This window comes from Haliaeetus albicilla, chromosome 2, assembly GCF_947461875.1.
Source record: "Haliaeetus albicilla chromosome 2, bHalAlb1.1, whole genome shotgun sequence".
NCBI lineage: Eukaryota > Metazoa > Chordata > Aves > Accipitriformes > Accipitridae > Haliaeetus > Haliaeetus albicilla.
Genome location: NC_091484.1, coordinates 53,276,204 through 53,297,846, shown reverse-complemented (window position 1 = coordinate 53,297,846; position 21,643 = coordinate 53,276,204). Strand labels below are relative to the sequence as shown.

The following is a 21,643-nucleotide window of genomic DNA, read 5'->3' as shown; positions in this document are numbered from 1 at the left end:
GTGGGTGACGGGGTGGTGAGGGAGAGGGTCTGAATTTAGATGAAGGACGTGCAGGGGAAAGAGAAGAGCCCATCGACCCATGTGGCCTCCTGTGCTTGCACGTGAGTTAATTCACATGCAAGCTCCCTGCGGTGTGTCAGCTCAGCCCACAACATGGCTGTACAGCTCTGCAGACCCCTCATCCCAGCATTTCTCCTTCCTGGGAGCACTGCTTGTGGCCCCTGAGCAAACTAGGGAAATCCTGCTGCTCAGGGTATTATACAGGAGACCAGGCTTGATCAACACAGTGTTCCCTTGGGGCTTTACAGATCAGGGATCCTGTGAGACCTGCGTGGTGGGGGGCTCTTGTGGAGACCTTCCTGATGGCTGGAGGAATGAAACGAGGACCAACATGCTGAATGCTGTCCTGGGGAAAGAGTGAGCTACCTCCCACAGAAGAGTGCCTTGGGGATTTTTTTTTTTTTTTGTCTGAAATGCACTAGTTAAAAGGCATCTGCAGGCAGAGCACCACATCCCACTGCAGTCAATAAATCAGCAATGGTAACTATGAAAGGCAATGTGAGTACTTCTCCAGCTGAGAAACAACACCCGGGACTAGTGTCTTTTAATGTACGTGTATGGTGGGAGCAGAGGGTAACCATGTGGTTAATGAAGCTTAATGTGTATAAAGCCTGTGGAAATAACTCTTATTTTGGTGTTATTGCTAGTGTGTCTGTCCTCGCTTTCATAAAAAGAGTGTGGTGATATCTAAGAGTGGCATTTCAATGCCTGAAATGCTCCTCATATAAATAGAACAAGCAGATCAGCATGACCGAGTGATAAAATTACCTTCTATCCTTCAGGAACTTCAGCATGCAACTGTGCTATAGGGACCTCAGTGTACCCCTCTTCACAGCACAAACACATACGTTTGAAAATGGATCTGGAGGAGACACACAAAGAGGGCGAGAATACAGAGGGGAAAATTACTCGAGCTGCAGCTGCAAAGTTGGTGAAAAAGGCTTTTCTTGAAGCCCTGAAGTCCAATGACTTTGAAACACTTGAAGAGCTCTTGAGCCAAAAGAAAATAGACGTGGACACAGTGTTTGAAGTGGAAGATGAAAACCTGATTCTGGCATCCTACAAACAAGGTAAATGTGGCAGCATTCACCAGCCAGGAAGTAGACAGGTTTGAGTGATTTTTCAAGAAACTGTGGTCTTTTATCTCTTCTGAAGCTGCAGCGTAAGCTGATTCATAGGCAGTAACGCCTCAGTAGGTTTGTACAGCTGCAGTCACCGCAGTAGGGGAGCTTACCAGTTGTACCCACTGGGCTTGGTGGAGGGCAGGCCAGAGACCAGCCTGAGCCTCCGCGCTGCTGACGCAGCCGCTGCAGCTTCAGGGGAGTCCAGAAAGAGGGCTCCTTTGCCATTTCCTCACAGAGAACTTGGGTGCAAAGCCCAGAATAGACACATGCAGGCTAAGTGTGGTATATACCTTTCTTGCATGTACCAAGTCACATATACAGGCCATTTAGAAACATAAAATACTCAATCTCTTCCATTTTAAGTTTACGGTGGTAGCACAATGCGTTTTCCCTAGCTCAGGAGAGCTATGGAAATCCTGTAGACCTTGGATGTTGCTGGATGGTAGGAGAATTTTTTTTCAAACTAACAGAAACTGAGGATGTGCTAGTTTGTCAAAACAGAAACATCATCTGGAAAAACACAACCAGAAAAGACATCTGTTTTAGAGTGCAGAAAACCCAAACTGGTTCTCAGCCAGACACTGGCTGCATTTCCAAAACCTTATAACTTAAAGCAATAAAACAAGTTTGCTCTATGCTAAAATCAACATTCTTCATGACCTACTTGCTAACAGACTCTTCATGTGTATCTAGAAAACAGTAATAATCAGCCTTTGCCAGAAGTTAATAATACGTGGAGATAAACATCTCCAGTCTCAGCAGCACAGCAAATGCATTTTTTTCTGTGGTATAAAGAAGGCACAACATCCCACCTCTTCTCCTTTTCTGTGTTTACCTCTCATTTAATGGTTGGCTCCTGTTCTTTTGATTTCATTAGGGTGAGGATGATGCAGTCATGATGTCTTTCCTTTCGGGACAGTGTCTGAACTAACCTACACAGTGATGAATGTATCTTAAAATACCTTTTCCTCTGTTCTCAGCAGGCTGAAATGCATTCTGGTTGTGGTTTGAGACTACAGGATTAATGCGCAGATTTTTAATTGTAGATCATTTGACTGCAAGCATTAACCTGTCTCTGTTGGAGAAGTCTCGGAGAAGTCTCTCCTTTCTCCAGAAAGTAGAGAGGTAAATGCACCCTATGGCCTAAATCACAGCAGCGTATTCGTTTTCTTTGTCCGAAAGGCAGGAGGCACTCTATCAACTCTTGTGCGAATTCTACTTTTATTGGGAATCCCAGAAAACTGTGATATGAGAGGGGGATTTCCTTGAGAAACAGCCTGAGCTTTGCCACAGCTGTAAGCAATGAAGCAGGAAAGAGATGCCATGGGTGACAGAGTGGTTTTTCTTCCTCTCTTCCAGAGGCTGAGAGCTCCCAAGGACACTGACTTTGCGTGTGCCATGTTTTTTTCACGTTTCCACCCAAAAAGCCAGGCAAGCTGAACGAGGCCTCCCATGGAGCCCATGTCTGCTTCCTGCTCAGTGCCTGGTCCCTGTCCCTCTGGGCGCGGAGACACCCGCGGGTTTGGGCAGAGGGCAGAGCACAGCTCACCTGCAGCAGCACAGGCAAAGGAAAGAAAAGGTGGTCTCAGGCAGGAAAACTGTGGCTATATAAAGTGATAACTTGGGTTTTAAGGATCACTTTCCTGCTGTTACATATCATTTATGGCTCACATCGGGCCATAAATGTGAGGCCCAGCTCCATGTGGGATAAGCCGGCAGTGCTCCACAGCTCGCCTGTAACAAAGGGGAATATTGCGTGTAAATTCAGACAGGGAGGTGATTTAAGAAACTTGCTCTGCTATATGCATAGACTCTGGGATATAGCCCACCTACTTTGTGCCTGATTTGGGGGTATATGATGAAAAGGTTGTCTTACTGGAGTTGGCAGCCTAGCCTGCATCGTCAGTGGGTTGAGAGAGGCTTGAGTGGCTGCAGAGGAGCCCGTCTCCCCGCTTGGGCACTCAGGTGCCTCGGGGCTGCCTGCTGTTGCTGTTTGCGGCGTGTGTTCCTTGGGGCCTGGATTTGGTAGTCCCCCAGAATCTCGTCCTCGAGTGGATGCTATGGTCTCTAGACAGTTTCTCACCCCTGACATCTCACACACTGGTAGTAATAAATGCTTATTTTGGTCAGGAACATGTCACTGCAGCCATGCCAGAGCAGGCGGTGCAGTTGCTGTCATGACTGTCCATTTTATATCTGTAACCTTTCAGTGAAAATCTAGCATTTTTCAGAGGAATACAAGAACTGCATTACTGGCATCTATCTCAGAATATACTTGCAATTTAACTAGGAAGGAAGAAAAACTTTAATCCATGTTTCTCCCTGCCACTAGCACTTTGTTTCTATCTACCTCTTTCCTCCCTCTCCATCTTCTTTCTGTCTAATACAACACACATGAATACTGTAAAAACTGTATCTATATGACATTAAGGTTGAAAAACTATATAAAACTAGAGATTTTAAAATGGAGGTCTGAATTAATTTGACCTCATTATGCATCTTTAGTATTTTTTTCTGTATCTTTTACATGGTAACAGTATTCAACCAGGCATTTGTCCAAGGACAAATAGATAAATCAAACCCAGAAAGTTTTGTATGCACTTTCTAGCTAAGGTGTAGCTGCTGTATCTGAAAAGAAAGAGAAAAGAAGAAGTTTTAGACTTTTCTTGCCCTTCTGCACATTATTATTGTGTTTTGCTTTTTTTAAACAAACAATTATAGTAATCACTTCTGAGACTGTCTCTGTGTAGTCATTAAGCATGTAGTCCTATTTTGGGAACAAATATTTAAGTGTTATTTGGTCTTACACCTGTTGGTAATTAAAAAAACCCCGCACCGTAATTGTGACATTTTCAGAGAAAAATCCAAACTTTCTGGAGCCAAATTTCATGCTAAAGTGTCACTGCCTCTACTTGGCTCTTCAACCTAATTTACATCAGCATCCAAACTCCTCGCTCCATGCTCCTCAGGGGCAGTGGTTGGCAGGCGACCTGTGATACAGCTGCAGCCACATTGCCAGGAGTCATCTATGTGCAATGCATCACTGTAGGTCTGAATCCAGCTCCTGACATGCAAGATCCTGCCATCTCCCACGCAGAAATAGTAGGCTGAGCTATCTGTTGAGTCACTGGCCTAAGTAAATGCTGCCTTCGTACTCCAATGCCACCTTTGTTCAGCTATTGGCAGGCTGAAGATCCCATTTCCCCCATATTTTTTAGCTGGTGGCATTTCAAATGCTCTAAGCATATTTTTTTTTTTTATTTAGACTACACAGGTCACAAGAAAAACAAAAGCTGCCTTCAGAGTACATCTACATGGGAATTACCTCTCCAAAAGGCAGGCTATTCAGCACATGTAGTAAAAGTGTGTAATGCAAATGAAATTATACTTGAGAGAACTTTGTGTGCTCTAAGCTGTAGCTGCTGAAATTGCAGTAAATTAAAGCAAAACTCCAACCCTTCCTTCACCCTCAATTATTCTCAGTAGGTGGATAGTCCAAATGAAAGTCTTTGCCAAGGATGGTAACACATTTTCACTTTGTACAGGGTACTGGCTGCCTAGCTACAAATTAAAAATATCCTGGGCAACTGGACTTCATCTAGCTGTCATGTATGGACATCTGGAGAGTCTTTCGGTCCTCCTCAATCACAAAGCTACAATCAACTGCCGGCCCAACGGTAAAGCTGCAATCCACGTAGCGTGTGAAATGGCAAATGTTGAGTGTCTCAAGATCCTCTGCAACCACGGAGCTAAGCTGAACTGCTTTTCAATGAGTGGACAAGCGCCTTTGCACTTCTGTACGACACGAACCTCCATGCCTTGTGCCCAGCAGCTGGTTTGGAGAGGTAAGGTAAAGCTCTGGAGCATCTCTGGTGGTATGCCCAGAGGCGGTGGTGGTTTCTCTTAGGAGGCAGTTTGTCAAAGTACATTGTATTTATCACTTCCATCCACAGTTGACCCATGTCTTCATCTCAGTCTCCTTTTCCCCATCTCTTTGATCAGAGGAAGTTTCTCCCTTTCTGATTCCTCACCCCATCTGTCCTTCCCTCTCCCTGGCCACCGGCCGTTACTCCAGGATCATTTCCCATTTCAGTGCCTCCAGCCCACTGCCCGGTCAGTCCCTCAGCAGAACAGCTCTGCTGAATCAGGGAATTTCTATTTCTCTACTATTTTTCTGTCTTCTTCATCTGGGTTTACTGTTGAGATGTTTTCACATGAAAGTGTACCCCTCTCCTTTCTTGTTCAAATTTCCTTGATCTCAGTAAAATTCTTTCAACCACTTGTTTTTTGAGACCTGGCCTAGAAAAAAATGGATGTAGCTTTTCATACCATCTCTTCATCAGCAGCCAAACTCCTGCATCTATTTAAGGACTGGGGAAGAAAAAAAGGCTAAGATTTTTGTTTTCCCAAAGTAAGATACGTTACGCTGCTGGTCGTCTGTAACAAATGAAGTTATGAATAGACGTAATTCCTGGATAAATAAATTGGTGTCACACACTATTTCCTTAACACAAGGATGCTGACTCAGGGGACAGTAAAAGACAGACATAAAAGGTACAGCAAAGTAAGGTAGTTCAAGGCCTCAGTTATAAACAGACAGATTCCCCTCTTTATCACACTGTGCCATGGCAAATACAAACGCTTTTGGTTTTGTTTTTTTTTAACATGTGTTGTTATTGAAGGCTTTTCCTGAGATGCAGAACCCAAGTATGCTTTGTGGGCAAGGCAATCTGCAGTCCCGAGTGAATAACCACATCGTTTTTCTTCTGCTGGAAAGATACATATTATTTTGTTTGGTAGAAAGGAAAATAAATGCTGCCAGTTGTATCCTGCCCAAAGCAAACAGTCCTGACAGCAGGAGTTGAATTTGCTACCATGGAAAAGCTTAAAAGTCAAATGTACTCTTATAAAGCGTAGCATAGGATGAATGCAAATGAAAGGATGCATTCTGTAGGCTTTCTCCACCCACCCATCAGCAGCAGAATACTGATACTTTACAAGCCACCCTGCATCCCAAAGCACTGGGTAAACTTGAATCTCCATATGAGCTAGATGTGGAGACTCCAGGCAAAACAGGACAGGTCTGGAGCAAAATGCGGCAGGTGTGCACATTCACGTACCAGGTGTGCACATTCGCGTAGCAGGTGTGCACATTCACGTACCAGGTGTGCACATTCGCGTAGCAGGTGTGCACATTCGCGTAGCAGCACCACCCAAGAGCTGAAGCCAGGGTTTCGCTTAATGTCCCCGCACCAAAGTTTCCAAGATGCCTCTCCCACCCTGCCACCTCCACTCAGCGGTGTCACACCCCAGGTGCTGCTTTGCTCTGGGGAATGGGGTCTCGCCAGCCTTCCCCTCTTTCTTAATACGCAGCGTTCGGTATTATTCCTGCAGTCATCTGCATCTCTTCAGAGCGAATCGCCGGTAGCTGGAAAGCGGGAGGGCAGCCGGCAAGGAGCTGGGGAGCCCCGCCGGTGGGGGGGCCGGTGGCGGGGCCGGTGGGGGGCCGGGGCCGGGTGGGGGGTCGGGTCCCCCCGCCGCCCCGCCGCGGCCCGGCTTGTGCGCTCAGCAGATGGTGCTGTTGCTTCAGCTGCGGCAGCCCCTCGGCACAGACGGAGCGGTCGTACCAGCGCCCTTAGCAGCGTGGAAACAGGATCCGGACCCTCAGCCGGGGACTTTGGCGTTGGGGTTTTTATATCCTCTCTCGATCGGTCATAAGATGGCCCTTCTTCCAGGCTCGCAGTTCATGAGGTGCTGCAGATCCGCGCAGAACTGTTCTCCGGAGTAGGAGTAAAGCGCTGCTTTTTCCTTCAGTTCTTCATTTCTAGGAAAAAGCATTTCACACAGAGATTTGGACCTGCATGCTGCTCCAAAATGGAGCGCTCAGATAAGGTCTTCTGCCAGCTTGGCGCCAAGCTATCACATCTGAGGCTGGATCCAAGAACCTGAAGTTTCTAAGGGTTTCCTGGAGGCTCAAGAAATGCAGAATTCACGTCCCTAGCTATTTGCATTTCCATATGTGTCTTTTACACCAGTTTCCCACCTCACCTTCCCCTTGGGTAGCAGGGCTCAAGCAGAGAGATGTCTGAATCCGGTTTTTCGTTGCCTTCATTTTGACCCCTCATCTTTCTTTGGCAGGAGCAAATGTGAACATAAAAACAAACAACCAAGATGAGGAGACTCCTCTGCACCTCGTTGCGCGCTTAGGTATCCCGGAGCTCGTGGCCTTTTACGTGGAACAAGGAGCGCACGTTGATGCTCTCAATGCCTACATGGAGACTCCCCTGGCCTGTGCAGCCTATTGGGCCCTGCACTATAAGGATCAGATATACAGCCCGGATCACCACCTCATCTGTCGGATGCTCTTAGACTATAAAGCTGAAGTGAACGCTCGTGATGAGGATTTCAAATCCCCGCTCCACAAAGCTGCCTGGAACTGTGATCACGTCCTGCTGCACATGCTGCTGGAGGCAGGAGCAGAAGCAAACGTCATGGATGTCAACGGCTGTGCACCCCTACAGTATATCATAAAAGTGACATCTGTGCGGCCAGCTGCCCAGCCTGACATCTGCTACCAGCTGCTACTGAATCATGGAGCAGCTAGGATATATCCTCTGCAATTCCACAAGGTTAAAGATGGCTTTGTACAGTGGGGATATGGAGAGAGGTGATGTCTTGAACAGGAAAGGGGTGAGAGATTGAAACTTCAGGGTTTAGTGGTATCTGGATTTGTTGGAGTCCTGTAAACTGTGGGCCCAGAATGCCCAAAACCTTGTGAGGTGACCTATTGTAAGAGTGATATCATTTGACTGAAGAGAAATTACAGTTGCTAATGCCAGAAATCAGACCCAGATCCCATTTTTGTTCTTAACAAACCTGAAACCCTGAACTCTAAATGCTGGCTCAAGCCTAATTTTTCAGAGCTGATTCACTTTCTCATTTCAGAAAACCTATGTGCTTTTGTCAAACCTGGCTCCGTACAGGCTTAACTGGGTTATACGAAATGCTTATTTCATGGCCTCTACCAAAGATTGGAGATCAGACCAGTTGATTCAGTTTGTCACTTCTGGCCTTTAAAAATCTATTCAAAGTGAAATGGATTTCAATAAAGCTTTGTCTCATTCTCAGGAAATGTGAGAAATTAAGGGAAAATGCCAGGCCTGGGCTCATAGTTGATGAAAAAAAAAAGAAAAATAATTGCAGGATCCCTCCCAAAGAATTTCTAAATGTCTGCAAAGCCCAAGGCACTGACGGAAGTAGCTGACAGTCTTATTATATCAGACAACTAAGTAAGCTTGCTGTAGTCAGGACTTATTCTCTCTCATCCAGTGCCCTGAGCAACATTTTGCAGCTCCTCCACTGTATATGTAAAGTTTTAACAAGCCAAACAACCAGAAGCCTTTGAATAAAATGCCAATCTTTTGGTTGTGCCCTCTTGAGCCCAGGATGAGCTGTCCCCGTCTGTAACAGAACAACACTTAGTTTCCTAGAGCGCGATTGAGAGCTGGGTCTCGGGTCTCCTCTTCCTGCCTCCGCCTTTCTCCTGTTGCATGGAGAGGGCCTCCCTTCCAAACTGTCATTTGCCATCTGTAAAATATGTAAGATGATATTTATCCCAGAGGGATGCTCTGCAGTTTTGTTTGTGAAAACCTGGTGACTGTGTGGGACAAAATTATGCATCGTATGGTGTGAATGCAAAATGTTATTCCCTGAGTGCGAGTGACAATAGACTTTGGTTTTTTTCCTACTGAGCTAAAGTTACTGGGCAGAGCAGTTGTGTCAGGGGCCTCATGTGGCTTGGAAGCCCTACTTCTGAGCTGTGTTATCTCCCAGTCTTCTTTTAAATTTTCCTGTAATGATGCATTTTTGATTCATGTGACGGGATTTTTTCTGTTCCTGTGCTGCATGACTTGGAGCAAGGACTTTGTGCATGCCTTTGTCTGGTGTTGAGTCACTCAACCCAGCTATGAGCAAGTTATCTCCAGATTTGGGTGATAAAGCCTACCCAGTCAGCAAGCTACACTGCTCTGGAGATCTAAGCCAGTACTTCTGTATGGTGTTAAACTGGGCTGTGCACAGCTCCACTGGGGGCTAGCCTGGGGTTTCTTGCTGTACTTGCACTGAATAGCGTAGACAGGGCTTGCGTCCTTTGCATCTCCAACCTGATCCTCTCGTAATTCTTTGGCTATGTCCGTCTCAGTATGCCGCTGCACAGTGCCAAGCATCCAGGCTAGCCCCAGCTTCTTGGTGGTACTCATGGTCTCTGTGCATCTTGCCTGCAGGTGCTACAAGCCTGTCATTCCCACCCAAGAGCTGTGGAGGTTGTTGTCAACACCTACAAACACATCAAATCAACATCTAAGTGGAAAGCAGCCATACCTGATGACGTCTTTGAGGTAAGCTCTTAATCAGTTGTAACTAAGTAAAATCCAAGCTCATTATTTGCATTCTCCATATCCGACCACAGAAAAGTGAGAATGCTGTTGAAAGAGAAGAACATCTCAGAGGATTTAGGACTTCCCCATTTAATACCACTCACTTGACAAAAGCATATCACTCACTGACAAAAGACACATTTTTGAGAAATTTTCATTGCAACATTATCCTTTGGAGCACCCCCTGTCAGGGGTGCTGTAGGAGCTCAGCTCTCCCTGCATTTAGCAAGTGCAAAGATTCTGGCTGGGACTGGTGTTTCTTCAGATCTGTCAATACATATATTTATATGTATTATATAATATATTATGTATTATATATAAAATATATAATGTATTATATAATTTTTTTTTTTTTAAGTCAGCTAACATTATAAAAGTACCATTTGACATGAGTATGACTATGTATCTAGTTTCTGTTACATGGGTTGGCTTTCTGTGAGCAGGACTGGTTAGATGCAAATACAAGGGAGAATTTAAATGAAAAAATAAGAGATCAAAGAGGAGGAGATATTGTCAAAAGGCAAAGCTGTGTGACAAACTATATGCTTTGACATAATTATCCCTTTAATTCAGAAATCCTCATAGTCCCAATATTCCAGTTTAAATCTAGTCTTTTATTAAGACTGAGCTTTTTTAAAATTTTCAAATCAGTGCTGAAGTTAAGTGCACCAATATCTGCTATACATCATCAGTGATGTTTAGGGAACTCCATCCATATTACAATGCAGAGTTATATAGCCATGGGAACTGTGAGACTTTTGGGGGGTCAGATTTGTTCAGAAAAATTTAAAAGAAATCATTCTGGGTAAACACAAAATTAGAATTTAAAGGTCTTTTTTCACCTTAATAACAATAATTAATAATAATAATTTTTCTTCAAACAAAAATCTTGATCTGAAATATTGGAACATTCTTATTTCAAAAAGTCCACAGTTGCTCTATTTCTTTGTTGATATTTTCATTTTTGTTGTCAAAGCTATTTGCTGAATTTGACATGAAATTGAAGCAAATCTTTTGTTGACACCAATCCGTACTTTTCCATACATAATGTGTACCTGAAAATACATGTAACCAGATCTGTCAAGTAGCAAGATTATAAAATAAGGCCAAGTCACACACAGTTGCACATATTTACCATTTGCTTCTTTTATTTCAACATCATTTGTAAGCATCTGCACTTTTCTTCTCGTGGGGATGCAATTTTATTTATTCTAAAAGGCCACTGGGGCAATGAGTAAGCCCAAAGGTACTTTGCCGTTTGCAGCCCCAGCGAACTCACGGGTAACGCCGGCATTATGCTGCCTCGCTGCCCTGTGGTGAGGTTTAGAGGATTAACTCGTCCACGTGCGCTGACCCTGACCTGGCTGCAGTGTCTGTTCGGATCAGAACTAACACCACAGAGGAAGCCCCACCTCAAACTGGTGGATAAAAGACATACCAAACCTAAAGATTTCATCATGGCCTTTGACTTAACACTAAATATTTGAGGCAAGCGTAAGGATTTTCTGCAGGCTTTTGGCTAAACCAAGTCCCCGGTGCTTGATGAGCCTCCAAGGGACAGGGGTGCTGGCTGTGTTTTTTACCCTGTTCCGCCAAGGACTGCATGTGGGCAGGGGAAAGGGAGGGCAGGAAAAAGCCTTATTTTCCTAAAACCCACTTGTGTTTTTTTACAGCGGCACCAGGATTTCTATGACTCTTTGTTCACTGTGTGCAGCAATTCACCACGGTCACTCATGCATTTATGCAGATGTGCTATTCGGGCGATATTGTCAGAAAGGTGTCACCGAGGAGTCCCCTTGCTCTCCATCCCCCTGTCCATGAAGAAGTACTTGCTGCTGGAACCAGAAGGAATCATCTACTGAGCCGCAGCGGAGTGGGCACCGGCTTCTCCCTCCCTGGATCCACACACCTCGGCGGGGTGCTGGAGATCCAGGCACAACCCTGACACAGCCCTTCGCTTTCGTACAGTGGCAGGCCAGCCTGAAGCTGGGCTGGGGTTTACTGGCTCTCCTCCGAGCCGCTGTCTCTCCCTGCACTGAAGAATCACGGCTGCAGGCTGCGGGTTGTGCTGGGGGAGGCAGGGCTGGAAAGGCCCCCTGCTCCAAAGAAACACAGGAGCTCGTACTTCCACGCTTTGTTCAGCCTAGCTTAAAGGATGCCGCTGCTTCCTTTGGTATTTATTCCACTGCCTGCTAGATAGCATTAGATTCAGTCTGAACAACCTTTGATACTGTTTCACTGTAATTTTCTTCAGCTGTCATTTTGGGAGTAAAAGAAAGGATACTGTTGAAAATCAGGACATTTATTAGAAGAGTCACAGAAATGCTTTCCCAGAAAGACATGGGCAAACTGCTTTGAATTGTGACCACAGACAGGATTTCAGTAGTTTCCGTATTTTCCTGTGTATTGACTCTCAGTTCAATGTTAGTTTGCTGTTCACTACACCTGTCTGTATCTTATAAAGCTTTGTCATAATAATATCCTTTGTAATTGTAAGAATTTTTTCCATTATCAATCATAGTATGTGAACAGGATTGAAATCTGCAGCACTGAAATTTCTGCGTGTTGATATTCGTGCCTGGGTAGCTTTTATCAGATGCTGCCTCTGTTTCCACTCTCACTGCGACCGATGATAAATTCATATCCTGGCGTGAAGAAATGCAGGTAGAATGGACTTGCCCCTGCAACCTGCACAGCCGTACTTATACCCATCCATATATCCCTCAGGATGGTGTTGGATGGGATCTGGGAAGAATATGAACCCTTCTCTTCATTGACTATAAAGGGAACCTAGCCTGCTAACATGGACTATACACTTCATTTTTTGGCAGCTAAGCACAGGTGAGAGGAATCCCACCTTAACTGAAAGGTGTTTCCAAGATGAAGATGTGTTGACTGTGCTGATACAGACCTGCCAGTCCCCCTGATTTGCAGGCCCTGTGCTTTTGGACCTGCCAGCACTGGTTTCCCAGCTCAGCAGGAAACCTTTACCCTTGACTGAGCTACTGTCTCCGGTGAGGAAGGATGAAATTCAGGGCAGAGGCAGTTCACACACCAAGTGTCCTGCAGCAAGGGCAAATGTGTGATCAGACCTGCAGATAAAACCCATTTTTCTTCCCTTTTTTAGTTTGATGCAATCCATCTGTGCTGTTCCACTTTTTCTAGACCCTGACAATTCTGGGCTCTGTTAAAAGGGCAGTGAGCCATGCCCACCATCGGGAGCCAGTAACTCCTGACTTCTCATTGCACCTCTGACTGTGAGGTTGTTGGTCCTCACCATTATTATTATCTCATTGCAAGAGAGCCCACGGCATGTCAGGCTCTTCCCAGCCAGACAGGAGCGGCCAAGCTGTTCAGTGTCTCTGTGTCTCGCTAAGTGGCAGTAACAGCAGTTGAAGAAATGTGCAGATTATTTAGTGTTATAAATCACTTCTCTTTCTTTCCATCTCAGTTTTCATGAATCAAAGCTTGTACACTGTGTTAGGAGAGAATCCAGTTCATGGGTCTGTTTATGTTTAGCTAAACAGCAACATAGATTGCTATTTAACAGTTTCCAGTTCCAATGGAGAATTTCAAAGACAACACAGACCATGAGAAAATGCTTTCTCATGTGAATGAAGTTGTAATATAGGTCCCTGTACTTTACTAAACCGATGAAGGATTTTTATAGTGTTGCAGAGATATCTCTATCAGAGACACTACAGTAGTCTGCAGGGGAGAATGGATCAGGAGCTGGGGCAGGTTGTCTGTAGAAAAATCCGCTTGAGGCGGTTCCAGGTCAATGGGATCCAGGCAATTCTGCACTGAGGAAAACCAGTGAATTTGGAAGGATGAAAAAAGCTTAGGTTATCTAAACCCACTGCTTTTCTAGGTGATGTACCTACATAAGTCAGGCATGAGGAAGAGGATTTGCAAAATGATCAAGGCAAGAAAATGTTTGTTGCTTCCTGAACAGTCTGAAAATGGGGCAAGCTGGGTAGTCTAGAAGAGACAGATGGATGTAGCTGATTTTATTGGGAACACATCCCCATGCTGGCTGCTTCTGGAAGTGAAATTCTGCATCTGGAAGAGGGAGGTTTAAGGCAGAACAATAGCAGCATTTTCTGACTTGTTGTAGTCAGGACTCTCTTGCTGAGAGAGAAGAAAAAAGGCTGTCACCAGTATTCCTAAATTCCCTCCGATCCTCCCCCTCCACAGTGAACACACTTAATTTTTATTCTGTGGGCACCCAGCCTCACTTCCAAGCTTTGTACTGAGCAGGTGCCAGATTATAGCCATTGTGGTATCTGACAGGGAGCACAGTGGGATCAGGCTGATTATAGTCATAGGAATTTGCAAGCTGTTAAAAACAGTGGAGAACATCCCTATCACAGAAAAAAGACCTGATTGATGCACTTTTATTGCTTCTCTTGTTGGAGTTAGAGAGACCAACAGTAAGCAAACCTTATTATTTGCTACCTTTTAGCATTTTTCTCTTTCTTTCTCTTACTGAACTCTATTCCCACGCACTGGATGGAATTGTTCATGTGAGGCATGGGGGTACCTGATAATAAGCTCATAATTTATTAAATGTATGGGATGCACAGTCTTATTATCCTTAGTGCAGATGCCTTGAAATTTCATACCATCATATAACTCCCGATCATGCTTTTATATTTTCAAAGCTGTAACAGATTGGATGGCTGCAGGTGGAAATAATGAGACCGAGTTGTCACCCCTACATTGCAAGTTTGAACCTAGTCATGACCTAAAATGACAGAAAATTGTTTTCAGGGTTGTTTGGTGTCTTCTGTGACATTGGCTTCTTAGTAGAGATGTAGCTATGTTTGAGACATTCCCACTGCATTTCACAGCCTATTAGAATATTTAAAGCATAGATGGGCACAAAGAATGAACTATCCTTTCCCTTTGGCAGCCCTTTCCCACAGCTCCCTTAATGACTTCTCAATGGGTAGCAATGGGATTACATCTTTTGTCCTTGCACTTTTTAAGAGTTGTATAGGAAGAGATGTTCTTAAGCCACATGCATTGTTGACAAAAGAAGTTATCCCATCTATGACCATAGGGACACTCTGCATGGATTTGTGGGCCAGTGCAGAGCCATAATTCAGCTGTTCATGGAAATATGGACATCTTCTCTGTAAAGTGGTCTTGCAATAATTTTAAACTTAGCCCCTGATGTCTGATTGGATCCAGTTTGACTCAAAACTCCAATAATTTATCCAAGGAGAGTATGTAGGTGAAACTGAAGTCTAATCGTGTTCAGAACTGTATTTTCCTGCAAAACCTTTAAATGTTTATTCATATTTGGTCAGCCTTTAGATACTAGGACAATGAAACCAAAAGAGCATGGCTGGCTCACCTCTCCAACACTGCTGCTTGTCCTGCCAGCCTAATGCCAAAAAGAGGAGTCAGAGACTGCAGAGCAGCAACTCAGGACACTGGAAGAGGAAGAAGTAAACGTTGACCAGTTCCTGCTCAGTCTCCAGCCAACATGTTTTTAAAACCTTCACCATTCGTCCTTGAGACAGGCTAGTTTCCCAGTGCTGCTGGTGGCAGGAGGGGAAGGATATATTCTCAGCTGCCTCCTACTTTGTGCAGTGGTATCAAGACCATAAGGGTTGCACAAGGCTTATAGATGTGATAAGTAGGTCTTCTCTCCACAAAGGTGTCTTTGGATGTCAACAACTGTCCACATACAGACTGGTCCTAGAGGGTGATAAATGTTTTGTTAATGTGCTCATTACTGGTACTTTAAGATCATACTCAACAGTCAATGTCACCCACCTCTACTCCAGAAACAAGCTTGGCCAAATGGCAGCAATACTCAGCCTCAGGACCGTCAGCACAAGCTTCCACATCCCTTGCTCCTCTCATAATGGACTGCATTCAGATGAGTTTGCATTATAAAGAGGAAAAGGTTCAAAGCCCAGATGAAAATAGAGGGTCTTGGGGCCACCTGGCACAGGCAGCCAGGGTCTCCATGTCTTTCTGCCCTTAGCATTTGAAAACCCGGGAGAGAAAGGGGATGGATTGCCTGCACTCCTTTTCATGCTGTTACATGGCATTGTCACTAGGGCTGTATGGAGGTTGACAAGGCTGTCTGCATCATCTTGTAAGGTTTTGAACCAAAACTCCTGACTACATGAAAGCAGAATGGTGTTGAAATGCCCATTCTGATTCTGGCAGCTCTGCATGGGTCTGTGTGTGCATCGGCATATGTGTGAGGAGACTTGCAGAAAGATCCCAGTCAAAATCTTTGATCTGGTTTCAATCAGAGTTTTTCAACCCAAATCAGGGTATCGGTGCTGAAACCAATACATTCCCATAAGTGTTTTGGCATCAATGAAATTTTATTTATTCAAAGCCACTTGCCATCTTGAAAAAACATTTCTCTTCTTTCCATGGGGCAATATCTTACAGCCTATACACCAGTTTTGACAGAATCAAGTTAACTGCTGTGATCATGAATTTATATAAATCTCCCAGACTGAGCAAGACTGACGACTATTTTTGTAAAATGTCAGGAACAGAAATATTAGGGGGTAGGGGAAAAGGTCTGGTCTGCCATAAAAGGCAGAAGCTTTACTTTTAGCTGCAAGCACTGCTGGATCAATTAAAATGATCACAGGGTCTTGGCTCATTCATATTTGAGGAATATCCTTTGAAACTGTACTAATGCTTTTGGCAGCAAAATTTGCTCATGGGACAAATACCTTTAAATTAAACATACAAGAGTTCAGTCTTTAAGATTGGAAGGAAGATCGAAACAGTCTGGGGTAGCCTATGCTATTATATACCTTTATTAAACTCTCCAAAGAGGCATGCCAGCTTTTCAGTGCACTGGAAGGTTTGCAGGGCTCTTGAAGGGCTGCTGCTGCTTTTCTGAAATGCTACAAGATATAGATGGGTCAGACACAGCGATATTTCCATTTACTTTCAGGATATGGCAGTGGAATTTCCCTGTACTCCCTAGGGTTTGCTCTTCTACTAAATGACAGTGTAGAACATGCTATTAGCAGAGATGCCAAAGCCTAGCTAGCGTCTGACACCTTAACCTCGCCAAGCATTATATTAAAGTAGTGGAAAGATCTACCACAGTCTCTATTTGTAGAACGGCAGGGACCTCTGGTACAGCAGATGAGTGGGTCAGAAAAGATTGCTATATCCCGCAACTGTCAGATGAAATTGGTTGGCTGCTCAGAAATTTGTTTCTATTTCTCCGAATGTGTCTTAAGCTTCGTAAGACACAAAGTAGAAAGGTGACAATGGATATTACCCATTCCAATGAACTATTTGATTTTAATACACAGTTAAAATTTTCTTAGCATGTGGCAGCTGTGTGTTACCCTTTACCTTGCACAGGCACCCTATGGAGTGCTGCTAAATTACAATTAAGAGGTTTGAAACAAGGACAGCAGGGCACGTGGTGATTTTTACACCACTGATGAACCGTTCAGTTCTGTTCTTTCAAGCTGGGGCTGGCTAGGGGTGCTGGCATCAGCCTTTTGCCTAGTCCCAGAATCACACCACATTTTAGCCTTGTAACAGTGCAATTGATTTGGGTGCTTAGGCTATTGGTACTGAAATTAGCACTGAGTTAGATTATGACAATAGTAACTGTCAGTGGGGAGTTGCACAGCCTCAGTGTAGCCATAAGCTTGCTGGCTATTTATGGGCAGAAAGGGGGTTGAATCCAGACAACTCTGGTCAAGAATAGGGATTTTTACCTATTCCTGGTAACCCTACAAAAACCACTAGCTGGTCAGGGACTAAGAATAAATAACTGCTAAGGTCTGAGGAAAAAGGTAAAGGAAGAAAAGAGCAGCAATACTCGCAGAGAGTTTACTTTATAATAATGCGCTATAAAGGAGGGGACAGAATTGTGTGCCCTATAAATATACGGGCATTGGTTCACACAGTATGAGAAGGCAGGTGTTCCTGAAGGGCAGGGCAGTGCCTGGGCTGACTACAAACACACAGTGCGCTGGAGAGCACAGGCAAAGAGACATCACTGTGGGCAGGGCAAAGCCATTTCATGACAAAAAGTAATATAGGTATTTTAACATCCATGCAGAGTAAAACTGACCCTAAAGACCCAGTTGCAGTGAAGTCCATTGAATTACATCTACCTCCCAAAGCTGAATCAACCCTTTGGTGAGTCTACCCAGCTGTTTCCAAGTTCGCTGCTGGGGAAAAGGTGCATGGCAGCCCTGAACTCAAGAGCATGCTGTCTGCCTTTGCCCATGGTGAGCACACCGCTTGGGGCTGGCAGCTCTGAACTATACCTTGCTGCTAATGTGGATCCCAGTCTGCCATCTGGGTCCATTTCTCCCACAGCCCTGCCCTTCCGTCCACCATAAATCCATGGAATTTCAGTGATTTCTTCCTTCCTTCCTTCCTTCCTTCCTTCCTTTCTTTCTACCTATCTTTCTCTCTTTGTCTCTTTCCCACCTTATAGCAGGTTTTGGTAGCTTTTGTTTGGGGTAATTTTTTTGATACACTGAAGAGAGCTTGTCCCAGTTAAAAATCATCTGAAATGAGTTGCACAGGCACCTGCACACACACAGAGCAACAAGACATGAACAAAGTCAAACTCTTCTCAACTGAAGGAGCTTCAATCAGCTGGAAAGAAAAGAAGTAATAAATTTTTATATGTAACATTTGTTTTTTATATGTCAATACCCTGATGGTGTAATTTGCAGCTGTTGGGTAGATGGAGTACAGTATGTACCACAGCATTGACCCAACCTTAAAGGTCTCTAATGCAATCAAGCCTGGTGTGACCTGCAGAATATGCAGCATTCCAGTCTAAAACTGAGACCCAATTGCCTTGCTATTTTTGCCGGATTAATTTAGAAATAATTAGGAGGGTTTAACACAGGAACTTCTAGTTCTTCCCAGTCCTGTTGTTTAGAATAATATTTGCATATTATTTTGATGTTTTTCTGGTTGTGTGCTCCAGCACTCAAGGTGCTCAGCTTGGGAGGGTGGGTGGAGTATCCAGCAAAGGCAGCAAGCACCAGCTGCAGCTTGGGGCTGCGGCGCACTGGGCGGCTGGATTATCTGGAGGATACAGATGGGAGAGAGCCGTGTGTCCTCCCCTCCCTGGCTGTGTAGCCTCTGGCACATGACATGGTGCCTGATCCCCACTGCTACTCCGTCACTGCACCCTCTTTTAGCAAGGGGAGCAGAGCCACTACTCCTCTCCGCTCCCCTGCAGTTCTGTGGGTTTGTGCCACCCTCCACCATGTCTGGATTTCCTAACCCGCAGCAACCCGTTTACCCAGCCCGCTGAAACGAACTCTTCAGTCAAATGCCCCTCACTTATATGGCGGGTGAATGAAACCCAAATGCTGGATGGATTTTGGGGTGCAGGCAGTGTGCCTTGCCTGGCTCAGCACCAGCTGAGGCAAGCTGTGCTCACACTTTTCATCTGCCAGCATGGTGGGAGGTTCCTACCCTGTAATCAGAAACATGGGAGAGACTCCTTGCCCTGCCAGCTTTCCCCAGAATCAAATTCTGCATTCTCCAGTGGTGTGGGAGGAAGTACAAACCAGCGACCTTGGCTTCTAATGACACCAGGACCCTCTAGAGATCTGAGGTTTATCAGCAAAGCCCCTGTCCATGAAGCCATTTCTCTCTGGCAGTTTATTTTTGTGCTGCTGGAGCAGTGGTTGCACCCTGCCCCGGCCAAACCAGTTCAGCCTGGGTGGATGGAAATGGGCAGATGAGGCAGGGAGCTGTGCAGGGGAGATGTAGGAGCTCAGCTGATCCGAGCGGTGATAGTGGCGAAGAACTGAGGGAGAAAGGGGAGAATTGGCATTAGAAGTGATATTGTAGATTTTCACATGGTGAAAACTGTCTCAATAAACCTGGGAGAGTGGTCATGCACATCTGGAGGTGAAGTCCAACAGCAAACCAGAAAAAGAAAAAACCAAACCCAATGTAAGCCAAAAAGATTAAACATTGTTTATTTAACAAGAGAATCAGCATTTTGAGGGCTGTGAACCTTGACTTGTGATACTTGAAGCTGACAATCTTATTTTGAACACAAGACTCTCCATTTGGTCACGGTCACCATTTCTGCGTGCTCTGCCCCTGCAGGCACACCCAAAAGGCCTGTCCCTGGCATGCAGGACTCAGAAGCCACCAGCGTGGGCTGCAGCCCCTCTGTGGAGAGCAGCTTCCCACCGCAGTGACTGCAAGTTCAGGGCAAACCTGAACATCTTCTCCTGCGCCCTCAGGGGCAGCCAAGGACTCTCAGGGGGACCTTAACAACGGGCAAACAGGCAGGTGAATACACAACCCCATCCCAGGCAGACATGTGGCATTAGCAAACTTTGGATGGAGGCATCCAAAACACCCTGACAGAGCTGTGGTGAGCTGGGCACCAGAGGTCTCTCTAACCCAAATCTCCTAATTTTCTTTCCAGCTGGTTGAAACTCCACCAGTACCCGGAACGCCGTGCTACAGCCATCGCAGTCCCCCTCTTGTGGGGCACCTCAAACAGCACCCACGCACCTCTGTGCTTCAGGGGCGTACCCAAGCTACGCATTCAGTGTCCCCTTAACGTCCTTGTCCCTTTTCCATCCTCTCAAGAGCTTTGACAGAGGGTGCATCCTGCCTGGAGAAGATCAAGGAGGACTCCTTTTTCAGCTGACCGGGACACGCTATCCGCTGTCACCCGGCTGTGCTGTGAGCGTGTGAGGGTTTGCCATTAAATGGCACCAAGTCCTGCCCGGTCACCGGCACCTGCTCGAGCACAGGGAGAGCTGCCCTTTCCGACATGGGACAGGGAGAGGGGCAGAGCCCTGGCTCCCCTTCATTTTCAGGTGACCTGGGTGCACTGGTGAGATGGCAGGTAAGTGGCTCTGGGTAGGCAGGAGCAAACTGCAGGCAGCACCTGGAACAGACTCAAACGTGGGCTTGAACTTTGATGCCGCTCCTTCTAGCAGCCTTGAAAGGGAAGGGAGAGCAGCGGCATGACCAGCCCGGGTGGCTCTCGCTGACTTGACATAAACGTGTTTTTAAGCTCCCGGTGCAGTTGGCAGGGAACACGCTGTCCCCGTGGGTTCCCTGCCCCTCGCTCGGGAGGCTGCCGGCACAACGCCAAGGAGCACCGCTGCTTCTTGCGGCCCCCAGCCCTGACCGGAGGAAGCTGTGTTGTATACTTAGCCAGTGTTTGTCCTTAAAAAGAAAAAGAGAAAAAAGAAAGAAGATGGAAAGCTGTAAGCAGAACAAAAGAACCAGCAGCTAGCAACTGAACAGCAGCCACTTGTTTCCTGAAGGGTATTTTTAAGGTTTATAATCATTCATTCCTTATTTACAGCACTGATTTGTTTCCTTTTATCTAGCACCAGCTGCCAGTCTGCCCTCTGCTTAAACCAAGCTATTCATGTCCAAGTGTCTTGGAGCTCCACTGACTATGGGAGGCAAGCTTTGCTTTTTTTAGGCTCCCAGTCCCAAACAGCTGGAATAATCTTCCAGCCGTATTGAAGCAGGCCCTCACATTGTTTGGGGTTTGGACACTCTTAATCCTTTTTTTTTAAAAAAGCCTCAGCTGTGTGAGATGAGCACAAGCTGTGGCTGGTCACTGTTGTGTGCCCTTAAAGAGTCCTGCCCTTCTGTCTCCAGGTGTGGGCAAAGTTCCTTTATCCCAGCCAAGCTCTTGGTGGCTGAGGACACAAGGACAAACTGCCCTCTTTGCTGAACAGGGGCATGCTTAGACCTTAGAGACAGCGGCATCTCTGCACCCAGACTTCCCCAGTGTGGACCTGGGCTTTTGGTCTCACCTGGCTTGAACAGAAAGGCTGAGAGCTGACCTCCCTCTGGTCTGGGGTGTTTGGAGCTCAAGGTTTTCCACTATAAGGGTTGCACTGCATTGGATGAAGGGGATGGTGTTGAAGCAAGAGCTGTCAGCCAGGTCAGTACCTTTAAATTGGCCATATGTGCATATACATGTTTCTGTTCAATGTATCTTGAATGTCTAAATGTATGTCACATACTCCTCTTCCTCCCCTA

At 45.6% G+C, this 21,643-nt stretch overlaps 1 protein-coding gene across 1 annotated transcript; it reads left to right on the top strand.

The window, feature by feature from the left end:
• The first annotated feature begins 801 nt into the window (after nucleotides 1-801).
• ASB4 (ankyrin repeat and SOCS box containing 4) lies at nucleotides 802-12,174 on the top strand. Its single transcript, XM_069774774.1, has 5 exons — nucleotides 802-1,130; nucleotides 4,730-5,029; nucleotides 7,323-7,813; nucleotides 9,467-9,580; nucleotides 11,293-12,174. The coding sequence occupies exons 1-5, from the start codon at nucleotides 917-919 to the stop codon at nucleotides 11,479-11,481; spliced, it is 1,308 nt and encodes a 435-aa protein (XP_069630875.1). The 5' UTR covers nucleotides 802-916; the 3' UTR covers nucleotides 11,482-12,174.
• The last annotated feature ends 9,469 nt before the right edge of the window (nucleotides 12,175-21,643 follow it).